Source organism: Lepisosteus oculatus, chromosome 1 (assembly GCF_040954835.1).
Source record: "Lepisosteus oculatus isolate fLepOcu1 chromosome 1, fLepOcu1.hap2, whole genome shotgun sequence".
Lineage (NCBI taxonomy): Eukaryota > Metazoa > Chordata > Actinopteri > Semionotiformes > Lepisosteidae > Lepisosteus > Lepisosteus oculatus.
The window spans coordinates 71,253,747-71,266,127 of record NC_090696.1 but is presented as its reverse complement, the minus strand read 5'-3'; the positions used below and the strand labels follow the sequence as shown (position 1 = coordinate 71,266,127).

The following is a 12,381-nucleotide window of genomic DNA, read 5'->3' as shown; positions in this document are numbered from 1 at the left end:
CCATTTCAGTTATGCTGTTCCTTAGTTATGGTAACTAAATTAAAGATTGTTATTCTTGAAAACACTTTGATTCATTAGTATTTGGATTATTGGCAGTATATATTTAAAGTGTTTAAAAAACAAAAAAAACATATTGTGTAAAATGATGTCAGTATATGTAACAATTAGATTAAGAAACAGACTGGCTAGAGTGTGGAAAAAAAGATACTGGGAACTTCAAGTTTGCTTCCAGGACCTCAGATTAAGAATCATTTGACTAAATGATTCAAGTATATACAAGGTGAAAATAAAGAGAATTCTACTTTACAGCTTTGCACGTAAAAGCTTAATGAAGAAAGTACCATTTTCTTGGTACACATTCACTATGAGAATTATAACATGTGCTGGTCATATGTAAGGTCACAGTATTTTGCTTCACTGGACGTAACATGCTAGTGGTTGACAACTGATGGTCTTAACCCACATTACATTTCTGCAAACATCTCTCATTTGGGTGGGCTGTGGAGTGAAGCAGATGCTATTGGTCGTTTCAGAAAAGAACGTGGAGCTGTTGAAGTCACAGATTGTTTTTCCCTTTAAAACAAGGTGTTGATTGCACCAATAACAGTGTCAATGCCCTGGATGAGCAAAAATAAGCAAGAACCACACTGACTGGCAGCTGTGTTGTGTTGTACCAAATGAATTCTTTCAGCTGTGATTTGTGCAGCCAGTCAAACCAACAGGTGGAATTCATTGATAAAATATACACTGTGTGGGGTGGCTACTTAAAGATGCAAGAAACATGTGTGAATGTGGTAAACATATGGGTCTGTGTTACCATAGTTATATTTAAAAAGTATACACTCAGATTTGTATTAAACAGTATTAGAAAGCAGTATAGTTTGCGATATTGTATATTTTGTAAAATATTAACATATTTTTAATCGGGAGAAAGCTTTCTGTCAACTATGAAAAGTATGCATGAAAAACTCCAAATAAGGTGGACCAATTACAGGCACCTTAATGGGGTAATTAGTTACTGTGTTACAAAACCTCTTGAGTATTTCAATAAATGAATATAGAATGAAAGGACACAAAACTTAGCAGTGAAATCAGAAAGCAGTTCATTTAATGAAGGTCTGAGATTATCTAGAAGAAACTGCTCAGCCATGTTGTTGAAATGAATAGCCTGGAATCCTAGAACAAACAACCAGATACCACCATTACCAATGTAAAGTCTTAACAGGCTCTGGCCAGCAGAGCCTGTTGGTATCTTGGCATGGACCATCATCTACAGGAGGAATTCAGCACCATTCTTCCACAAGAAAACTCACCCCCAGTTGATGGAGGTGAAAAACCCTTTGAAATGCCATTATAAATGAGATGGCATTATATCCCACAAATGCTTTGATTTGGATTAGATCTCTTGATTGTGCAGTCCACAACTGCATAATAATGGATAATATCAGTGTCATGGTCATCAAACCATTGGGCGACCACAGATGTTCTGTGGTTGGGGACAGTGACATCCAGAATGACACCACTCCAAGCAGGAAAGAAATACTACTACTAAGATGATTACTCACTACCATTAACCTTGCATTCTATGGGAATAAGTACACCCAAACATTGCCAGGAAAATGTGCCAAACAACATTACAGGACCACCAGAACCCTTTACTGTTGGAACCAAGCACTCCTGGCTGTAGAGTTCTTTCAGGCTGGTGCTTTCAGGTCTTTAGGTTGGTGTTACAAAGTGTACTCATTTATTTGTCAAGAACTTGGTGAAGTATGATTTATCAGACCATATCACCGTCCTGCACTGCTTGGTAGGCCACTGTCCATGCTCTTTTCACCACTGGATATACAAACACGCACTGTAATCTGGGTATGGTATCCAGCTCTGTGGAGCCCATATTGGATCACTTTGATTAAACTGGCTGCTTGTGCCCTAGGTTAAAATCTGCAGTCAACTGGTTTGTAGTCTCTCGCCCGTTTTACCTTGCACTTCGAATTAAGGCAAGGGTTACACGATCCTGGAGTATGCACTTCCGCCCCCTGCTGCCCATGATGTCTTTCCCTCAGGCCCATGCTAATATCACCTTAGACACCATTTCTTGTGAAACATCAGCAAGTGGAGCTGTCGTGGTAGCCAAAGCTCCTGTTAAATGCGTCCCAGCAATCACCCTGCTTTCAAAGTCACAGAGGTCTTCTTTGCAGCCACTCCAGCCATAAACATAGGCAACCAGACCTGCCAAGCATGTTTATACATGTTCCTAAGCATTCTGGGATGTTATTTGCTTAATTAACATGACCCATTCTTTCAATATACTTGGTGTACATAGCTGGGTGTTTCCATTTTTATCTACTACATGTACAGTACACTGTATTTCAACCACTCATTAAGTAACAGTCATATACAGTAAGGACAGTGACTATTTAATGCTTAATGCTATTTAAGTCTACTGTCTTTACAATACATTTCTTTTAACTACCTAAAAAGATCATACATTAACTTTATAAATTCAACTGAAGTGTATCAACACGTATTACAATAATTTGTTCTATGTGAGAAAAAAGGTTACTACAGTTTACTTTCATTTCTGTTTTTCACATACTAAAATCCATGTTTGATCTTGAAAGGTACATGTAGCAGAAAATGAGATTATTACTAAGCAAAGTTGATGGTACTAAAGCAGTGCTAGCAATGAAAGAATAGCCTTCACGTATTTACATATTAATCAGCACTGTCTGCAAACACCCAAGGTCACCCTCCAAAAGCAATTTGCATTTCTTGTGTTCCACTGGAAATGTGGTCCACATGCTGGGAAAAGTGGATGCAAATGTGTGTTGAGATTATTTTTAAAGGGAGGGGAAATAAAACAAAGCAGATCAATCTTACATTTAAGTCTTCCGTGACTTGCAATTTCATTGTTTTTGTTTTATCTAAATGGAGCTAAATCAGCATGCAATGAATAATTATACATATATTTGTTTTTAAAACTACGTGAATGAAAAAAAGACTTTCAGCTTACCTGATCAGCTGGTGGAAGTAAAACAAGTTGTAAAGGAACAAGAGTTAATGATATTATTCTGTTGCTGAGAAAAGTTGACCTACCACGTAAAACAGTGAGCCTGGTGGAAGCACTTGTTTCTCCAACACTGTTGGAGGCAACACATTCATATATAGCTTCGTCTCGCGGAGTACGCAGGGGCTGAATTCTTAGAACAGACCCAGATCCATCGTCAAACTCTATCACCTGCAGGTGTGAGAGACAAGATATGTTAAAGGAGTTTTTTTGTTCACAATATTTGATGGACCTTTATCATGACTGATCATTAACCATAATGGTTACCTTCAGTTCTTTTAGATTTCTCTTACTCCAGATTGAAACAACTGTCATAGACTGTATTGCAAATCATTAAAAAGGGGGACGGTCTTCTGAAAATATTAATCAAGATATAAAACGATCTTCTGGTCTGCTTCTGTAGTTCATGATATGCACTGACTTCTCAGAAATGTAACAGAGACTTTATCAAAGGGGAAAAATGGGCTGCGTTTACTTTTCATGTTTTTCATAGCATATCAGTTGACCTTTTGGTTCTAATTCAAATTCCAAGGAATTCCAAGGAAGTCAAGCTACTATAAATGTGCAGCATTATTAAATATATAGGCCACATTACTATCAATGTAAAATCACAGACCTAAAAATGAGATTGGACGATTTAGTGTGAAGCCCATTATTACAAACAAAACAGATATTTTAATAAATTCCAACACAGTGAATCTAATTTGTCTTGAAGTCAAAACAGCCATACGCAATGTGATTTGATATAACTCTAAAGATAAAAAAATATTTTTTTTCCCTCTGGAAAAACTGTGGACAAGTTGATAATGTAATCCAATTACTCTGGAGTGGGCAGCTTGCTAAGTTTGCCTACAGGGAAAATAAGAACCAAAGTGTTTTAGCTGCTGGTTAGTTTTGGCTTGACATGCATTGGCACAGTGGGTTCTTTTCAATTTTTCATTCAACAGTGTGCTAAATTAATTAAATTCTAGTGCTGTAAACAGCTTCATAAATGTCCACCTTCATCTTGGTTAAATGAAAAAACTCATTACTTGAAATGACCAAACTCCAATAACATTAAAGATGGCAAAGGGGACTGACTAGGCAAAACCCTAGGAAAGGCATTTGCACAGATAAGAACCTCACCCATATACCAAACTAAACTTTATTTTTGATTCACACTAGCATTAAAATATTTCAAGATGTTTTTTAATTTAAAAAGTTAGGTGAGCCCAATGTTTTAAACACATTTAACAGACAGATGCCACAAAAAATCAAAGGAAAGAAATGCAACAAACATTTGAATGTGCTTCAAAAACAATACAGAACAAGTTCCGATGATATAAAGTGATATGAAATACAAAAGACAGTTGTGACCACCTCCCACACTTTTGATCAAACAGGTTGAACAACAATATATAACAAATGCCAAAACAAACAACTGTATGGTAACTTGTTCAGATATCTCCACATGCCGTATACTCACTGTTTAAAGAAATACCTGAGTAATTACACATTTTTGTCTTTAATACTTTTGAAAGTAGCTGCATTTGTTTTGAATTTGAATATGTACAGATTATTTGGATGGATTTTTGACCTTCATGAACATGCCAGTTTGTGCTTAGGCGTTCTTTGCAACTGCATGTGATGTTGCAGCTGATCTCTCCCAGTTTGAGAGATCTCTCTGGGCTCTGAAAGAAAATCTGCTTTATTAGAAATGAAGCACACATGTGAGTGAGCGTAGGGTGACTATGTCAGGGTGTTTCTGCCAATGGCGTCACATGTATGAAGCCAGCACTCTACATTCAACAAGCAGCTTTAAATGAATGTGATGAACTCTGATAAGATTAGATTTTCAGTTTAATGCAAAAACATAGCTCTATTACTGATAATGTGTTTGGTGATTTAAAATACAAAAAGATTTCAAGAGGAATATGGATCCGAAAGGATTTGATGCATTTGAGGATTTTTATTGAGTATTTAGGTAAGGTGACATTTAGCTTAACTCTCTTGGCTTAGGACCAGCTTCCTGGCCACAGGACAAGGAAGCTAGGATCCCTTGCGAGTGAGGAGTTCACCCAGGGTTTGTTGCAAAGGTGGAGATGTGATAGAGGAGGGGTGAAAAGAGATGAAATGCAAATAAGAGGGGTTTGTATATGATATACACACATATACAGCTTTAAGAAATGACATTGGGACATGGGGACAACCGGATTATCATTTAGAACAGCCGGGAGAAAGTGGCTTTGTTGTTGCCATCCCTCCCAAACTTCAGTTAAGAACCTCCATTTAAAAAGCAACAGTATTATTTAATGAAATGCAACAGAACTTCATATGAATCTTATCAGTGTTCAGCAATTATGTGTGGGTATTAATGTTGCACAGCCTAAGCTCAGATTAGAATCAAATATTTGGCAAAATGATAAAATGCATGCATTTTTAAAAACCACAAAAAAAGCAAAAGGGGCTTTTAACATTGCACTGCACAATAATCAACATTTTTTTGCAAAAGCTGTTACTTAGCTGAAAGAAAGCAAATGTCAGATGAAGTTAGGTATCTAGGGCAAGGCAGCTTTTTAATTACAAATCTGTCCCTGGATCTCTGCATATATTCTCATTTAAATCATGCATGTAAAAGCCTGATAAAGTGATTATTAAAGCCCATTAATGCATCCAAGAACGCAAGCATGGCAGCTGGATTATGTGGAGAACCAAGCACTTTTGAGCATTCAAATGTCGAGCATTTTACATCAGAACAATAGACCTAATACCTCAAATCTCTGGTTGCTGACTTTCTTCCCCTTCTTGTTCCACACAATCTTAGGCCTTGGGTCTCCAGTAGCTTGACAAATGAATGACGCTACTCCTCCTTGTACTCCTGTCTGGTCAGTGGGAGTTCTTATAAACTTTGGTGGTGCTGAAAAGAATAAAAGAAACAATGACTTTGTGAAATCCATCCTTAAATATGGCAGGTTTTGGTTCTTGAATAAGGGCATCAATCGGATGGTTGAAAAGTAAACAAACAGGAGAGATATTGCTGCAAACCAGGAGACATCTCCTGCTTTAATGAACTGCTGCAATCTGTGGCATATTTAGCAAAACACTGTTCAAGCTATTAAAGATACTTGTAGTCACTGAAATGGGCATTTACAAAATTCCTGTTCACATTTCACTGATTTTTAAAACTTGCTTCATTTCCATTTACCACACAACCTGATCCATACTTTGATCTTAACTTCTATTTTCAAATTATCTCTTGAGCTAGAGCTTCTGGAGCTACAGTATAAACACGGGGAAGACCCTATACAGGTCTGACTCAAGCTGCACCTGGTATTTTTGTCATACATGAATACAACCAGGAAACATCATTACACACATTAGTATAAATAATTTTGGGATGTGAGAACTGCCCTATCACTCAATATGATTCTAAAAGGATTATGAGTACCCAACTGTTGTTTTTTAATAACGCACAAAGAATTAGAATAAAAATCTCAACCGTTTTCAAAATAGTATTTCATTCACATGACCATGAGATAAAAATACTTAAGTGTTTACTTTTTGATCTTAACTGTAACATACAAACAATAGCTGTGTTATTTACTGTATATAAAGCACTTTAAATATGTTGCGTGTCTGAGTAGTGAACATTTTTTAAGTGAACAACATTCCTGAGAATGCAGTCATTTAATAACTGGGAAAGGTGATATTAATATTTATCAGTTGCCTATTTATCTCTAGGCACAATTAATCCTAGTTCCAGAACAAAACGAGTACAGCTATGTATCCTTTGTGTTTCTGCCTTGTGTCTGCTGAGTCAAGTAAGTTATATTTAGGGAGCAAATACAACTTCTTTCTCAAGCAGGCAAACCACAAACGTGGTCTACTCCAGCATTTTGTTTTGATTCCCTTTGTATCATGGACCCACCCAGCTATTATGGACAGGGAATCTTGTTAATATCTTTTAAAGGGGTAAACAAAAAAAACAATTACTTCAAAGTCAAGATTGGTTTACATCCACTGAAAGACAATGCTATAGTATCCACTATTTATAACCTTTCCCGACAACTGTGTAGCCTCAGCTAACAATGTGTGAGGTAGATTCCACACACTTCATTAACCCCTGATGCCACAAGCCTGGCACCAACCCAGAGCTTTTGAGTTGAATAGCACACAGACATGATATGTTCTTGGCAACCACCTGATAGGTCATCCAAGATTTCCAAATCCTGATTGGTCCTCTGCTTTTGTGTTTCCAAAACACCCACACAAGGCAGAAAACAAGTTAGACTGAGTGAGTAAAGGCAAACAGCACTTTCTTTGTCTGACATCTCCATATGGAAGATAATGTTATCTTGGCCTGTCTGCATGTGCTGCAATGTAACACTTCTACCACTCACAAAGCATTCAAAAACTTGTCCGTTAGACAGCAGCATTAAATCTTATACTGTCCCTCAAAGCATTGCCTTGGCTAGACTCCAGAGCTGCAGCTCACTTCAACGATAGTGTGTTTCCACCCTGCCTTATCAAGGGCACTAACATCGACACTGATTTATTTCCAAATTATTTTTAAATGTTAAAGCAAACACTGTAAGTCATAATCACTGCATACCCTCACCCCCCACAGGCATCCATCTAATTAAAATGCTTCTTTTTTATAGAACTCTGAATTTTCATCGATTTCTCAGACTCAATGACATTTGCAGTATAAACATTTTTTTTTACATATTTAACATTTCAGAGATTATCAGTTTTCTCTGTTAATGAAACTTCTGTTCGTTACTAAGCCCATCGTTTCACTGCAATCGTGCAGAGATGCAGGTTTAAAATATTTTAATTTCTCTCCCAGGGGATTACCAAGATCAAAATAAGGTGCGACTCCACCTGTCGCTCTGCAACAAAACAGTGCTTTATTAATTGTTGCAGTGGGCTTTTAGGAACCTTTTATCTGCCAAATAGAGGGGTGGCCATCGTTGGGCAGAGTGATCCTGACAATAGAAATCGAATCTGAAGGCACCACTTTAAAAGCAACAAAGAGACGTGAAACAAAATCAAAAGAAGATAAACAAAGCAGCAGCTGCTCACAAAACATGTTCATGTGACTGACTCGCTCATCTTTGACAACAAACTAAAAGACCTCCAGGCAGGTGTCCTTAAACCCAGAGCACACAATAGATCCAGGATGAAAGGGCTGTGTTATCTGGAAACACATTATCCTGTATCTGCTTGCAATCTAACTGATAATTAAACCCCAACAAATCTGATATATTTAATCTCTCCTTGTCCATTACTAAGTCTTTCAAGAATTGGCCATACAGGCTACATCTACAGGTTTAGGCTTGTAACATAACTGCTACTATGCCAACGTTCCTCAACCATTTTAGGTTGCACATCCAATCTTGTGTAATGTTGTACACCCACAACCCGACAGCAGGTGACATTGTATTGGCAGCATGGAGAAGGGTTCTAGCTCTGCATCTGGAAGCATATGGCTTCAAATTCCATGTGAGGTATTGCTATTATACCCTTGAGGAAGGTACTTTCCTTCGATTGTTCCTGCAAAATGCCCTAGTGTATAAAAATGGGTAGGCTGTTTTAAATGGGAATTTGTGCTCAGTTGACTTATCTGGCTAAATAAAGGTCTGTAATTATTTCAGTGCTGAAATGTCAGTAAGCATCATTTTAAGAAGCTCATGTGCCAGACAACAAGAGAGGGAAGGCTGAGGCAGAGGTGTAAAGAGCATTTTCTGTTTTTAAAGGTAAATACTCAATTTTCCAATGTGTGTTTTTCTATTTGTGTGTGTGTGTGTTCGACAAGTTAACTGTGGTTAATTTAGAACTACGTCCACAGCATATATACAAATGAGAAATAGGAAATATAGTTAGAGCACTTAATATTTCACTACAAATGACAGATATGCATTGCTGTGAAACCACTGTAACACTTCGCAGACCAGACCAGACAAGAATCTTTTTCCTTAATTTTATCACACCCTCTATCCCTCAGTTTGTTTGTTTGAAGATGATTTACAGGAATGGTCTGACCCCACACTTATTGTGATGGTCTTGAGAAAAATTACTTTCATATCCAGGAAGATTTTAAAATTTGACAGATATGTTTTGTAAAATGGGCAATACTATTTTCATTTTACAACCATTGTAAATGGACATACTGTATCAGAGCAACAAGAAACGATCAATATGGTGATGTGCTACAGAGGATGGGCATCTTATAAATTACAAAAAAATGAAAAAGAAACTATGTGGACTTACAAATTGTACAGCTTATTAAAAAACCACAAGGAAAACATCAGAATGTCACATTCAAGACAACATTTCAAAAAACGAAAGTTGTACTATTTACCAAGAGCAATACTCTTTATTTCATAATTTTACCCTAATTATTTTAGCACTGATTGTTTAAAGAAAGCTAATGTTGATATTATTTTATTATTTATTATTAAAGATTGATTTTTGATGTCTCAATTCTATCTATACTTTACACAAAATCACTATATAACAAGGATAAAATCATAAGTGATACAACTTCAGATGACAATAAATAGTGCATTTTCTTAAAGATTACGCTAAAATATAATTCAGATGTTGCAAATTGTAATATGATTATAATCTGAGACAGAGATGAATTACCAGACCAAGCCAGCATAAACCTCTAAATTATGTTCCTGTAATATAAAGGAATCCAGTATTACTGTCTTAAGTACACTGCAATTAAACCTGTTACTCTTTTGGTTGCTTGATATTAAGTGTATTGTTAAATTATGTGTTGATGCCATTGGCCTCTATCACATCTCAGAGTGAGCCATATGACTGAGAATGTCCTGATAAAACAGCAGACAGTTCATAAGAGATCAACATGGGAGACACAACAATAGTCTCACAAATGTAGTCATTTCAGATTGATAACAGAAAGAAGTTATCTAGTATTTATATCAGTTCTCAAAAAACAGAAAGCAGACTCTCAGGTAGTTCAGTCAACTAATTTTGTGGCCTGTCAAAGTAATTCTGTGTACCCAAACTAATTTAGGTTTGTAATAGCAAGAAAGTGAATACTTCTGCAATTAACACATTTAAGTTTTAGATTTTTCTTTGCACTTTTTGCTGACACTTTGTTTATTTATAGCTCAATTAGAGAATACAGGTTTGGACTTCAAATTGTTGTTTTGAAACAAAAAATATAAACCATTTGTAATTAAAGAAAACAGGACACCTTTGGAAGGGAGACATACTTTTGCAAGGCACTGTATTACACCACAGTAAATAACTAGAAACATACAACTAAAAGCTAGAAATGCATTTCTCTCAATTCCCTTCATACTTAATACTTATGCATCTCTATATTTTATTATAGAAACATGATGGAATTAAAAACAATTACTAAAACAAAACTCAAAAAACAAATTCAGGATGTGAATTTGTCATCAAAATAATGCTACCATCAATAATAATTATTTTGGGAGTATTATTTTTACACTGTCTGTGCATCCATCTCTTCATATAGTAAACATGGTACTTGTGATAGTATACATGTACTTGGCTGGAAAGTGAGTTGTCTGTTGGTGGCCAGATCATGGTTTCATCTAAAATTAGAATAATTTTCAGTATGGAGTTACAGTAACCAATGGATTACACAGAAATTTAAAGAAGCACAACTGGAAACAAGTCCTTTCCTTCTGTATACTGTTACAGTGCATGAATAAAGATAGATGCATACACAGCTGACACGCTGTATTCTCTGTTCCAACCTAAACATACATTGATACTTGTAGGCTGACCATGATATTTTCTACTGCATAAAAAGGGTTTAATTTTCCATAGATGATTTACGCGGAATTATTCTGACAGTGTCAAAACTGATGTTTTGCTACAATCCAGCATTATGATACCAGTCCTGAATGTGACATCAAAGATTGTGTATTCAGACACGTCACAAAATCTGTACTAATGGCATTCCGGTATTTGAGAAAATCCCTACTTAAAAGCTTATGACAAACCAGTATGACAAGGAGAAAGAATTGCTTTTGCTTTTAAAAAATTCTAAGCCTCTGTAAGAGAACAAACCAGTGGCAAAAAGGATACATCCCTGCCCCCTCCTTCACTTGAATATATACTGCTTTATCTGGACAGGCTTAATCTACCTGAATTAATACAGGGACTTGCTCAGTTAATCCAGTGTTAAGCCTTCGCCCACAAACAAATGAAAAGTGTAAAGCCTGTGCAAGCTAAAAGGTTAGTGACGTGTATAGCTTCAACTCTCCCCGGGACATTATATAACCCTGTCATATTCACTAACTTAATGAAAGGAAGTTCCGCTTCAAAGCTCTCCACTGCTCCATTTTCATTTTAACGTGGGTAGACACGGTATGAATAATTTGGTGACTGAAAGCTCCAGTCAATCTTTAAAATGCGAGGTTCAGGCCTTTAGTAGATGGATTCTAAAATGAGGCAAAGCAGTATTTAGGGACGTCGCAGACCCCTGCCATAAGCGACCTACATACTGACTTCTTTTTAGATGCAACATGCGCTGGATGTTACGTACTGTTTTGCAATTCCCCCTTTTTCTAGCTTGTCGTGCTGTGCTTTTGAAAATAAGAAAGCTCTTCTGCAATATGAATAAAATATTAACCTGTCTCATCACAAATGTGAATAAAAAATACAAGAACATTTTTAGTATTTTCATAAATTAAAGGCAGCCTCCAGTGCTCAAATGACTGCAGCGTCTTTTAGTTGACTGGATCTGATGAGGACAGACATTCTTCTTTCTGTTCTGATGTCCTATTCAGCACCATGGCATGATAATTTAAAGAACAGACAGACTTCATGGCCAAAAAAAACAGAGTTGGTAGGCACAACTGTAGATAATTCTACTAAATCTCATAAAAAGAGACATTTTCCAAAAACTCTGAAAAACATAAACTTAACTGAGCTGAATCTCCTTATGAAAATTTAAGTTCATGCTACAAATCCTTTTTTCACTTTAATTAGTTATGCCAAAGGACATCTGCGATCCTTGAAATTATAATACACAGCTCCTTTACTCCAATGCTGAACATACTCCTCTGTGCTACATTTAATGAAAAACATAGTTTTTTTTTAGTTAAACTGCCATCCTAGCAGCTTGGCTTAGTGACAAACATTAGAATTAACTGACACCTCATGAGGGGTTATGAAAAAATATGAAAATCTGATTTCAAATTATGAAAAGGTCACTATGAACATGAATGTGTTCAGACTTTATAGAAACCTAATGTGAAGACTACTTTCCTTATGCAATTCTGTTTCTGACATATTCAATTTCATATATTTGAAAAGCT

The 12,381-nt window shown here is 36.3% G+C and overlaps 1 protein-coding gene across 50 annotated transcripts in view; it reads right to left on the bottom strand.

Moving 5' to 3' along the window:
* Nucleotides 1-12,381, bottom strand: part of LOC102695388 (protein tyrosine phosphatase receptor type D) — a 650,800-nt gene that overhangs the window by 119,043 nt on the left and 519,376 nt on the right. For all 50 annotated transcript variants that reach the window (XM_069192221.1, XM_015345576.2, XM_069192240.1 and 47 more), the window contains 2 exons: nt 5,818-5,963; nt 3,097-3,238 (listed from right to left, as the gene is read on the bottom strand). In XM_069192221.1, coding sequence (XP_069048322.1) covers nt 3,097-3,238; nt 5,818-5,963 — 288 coding nt within the window. The remainder of the gene's footprint in view (nt 1-3,096; nt 3,239-5,817; nt 5,964-12,381) is intronic.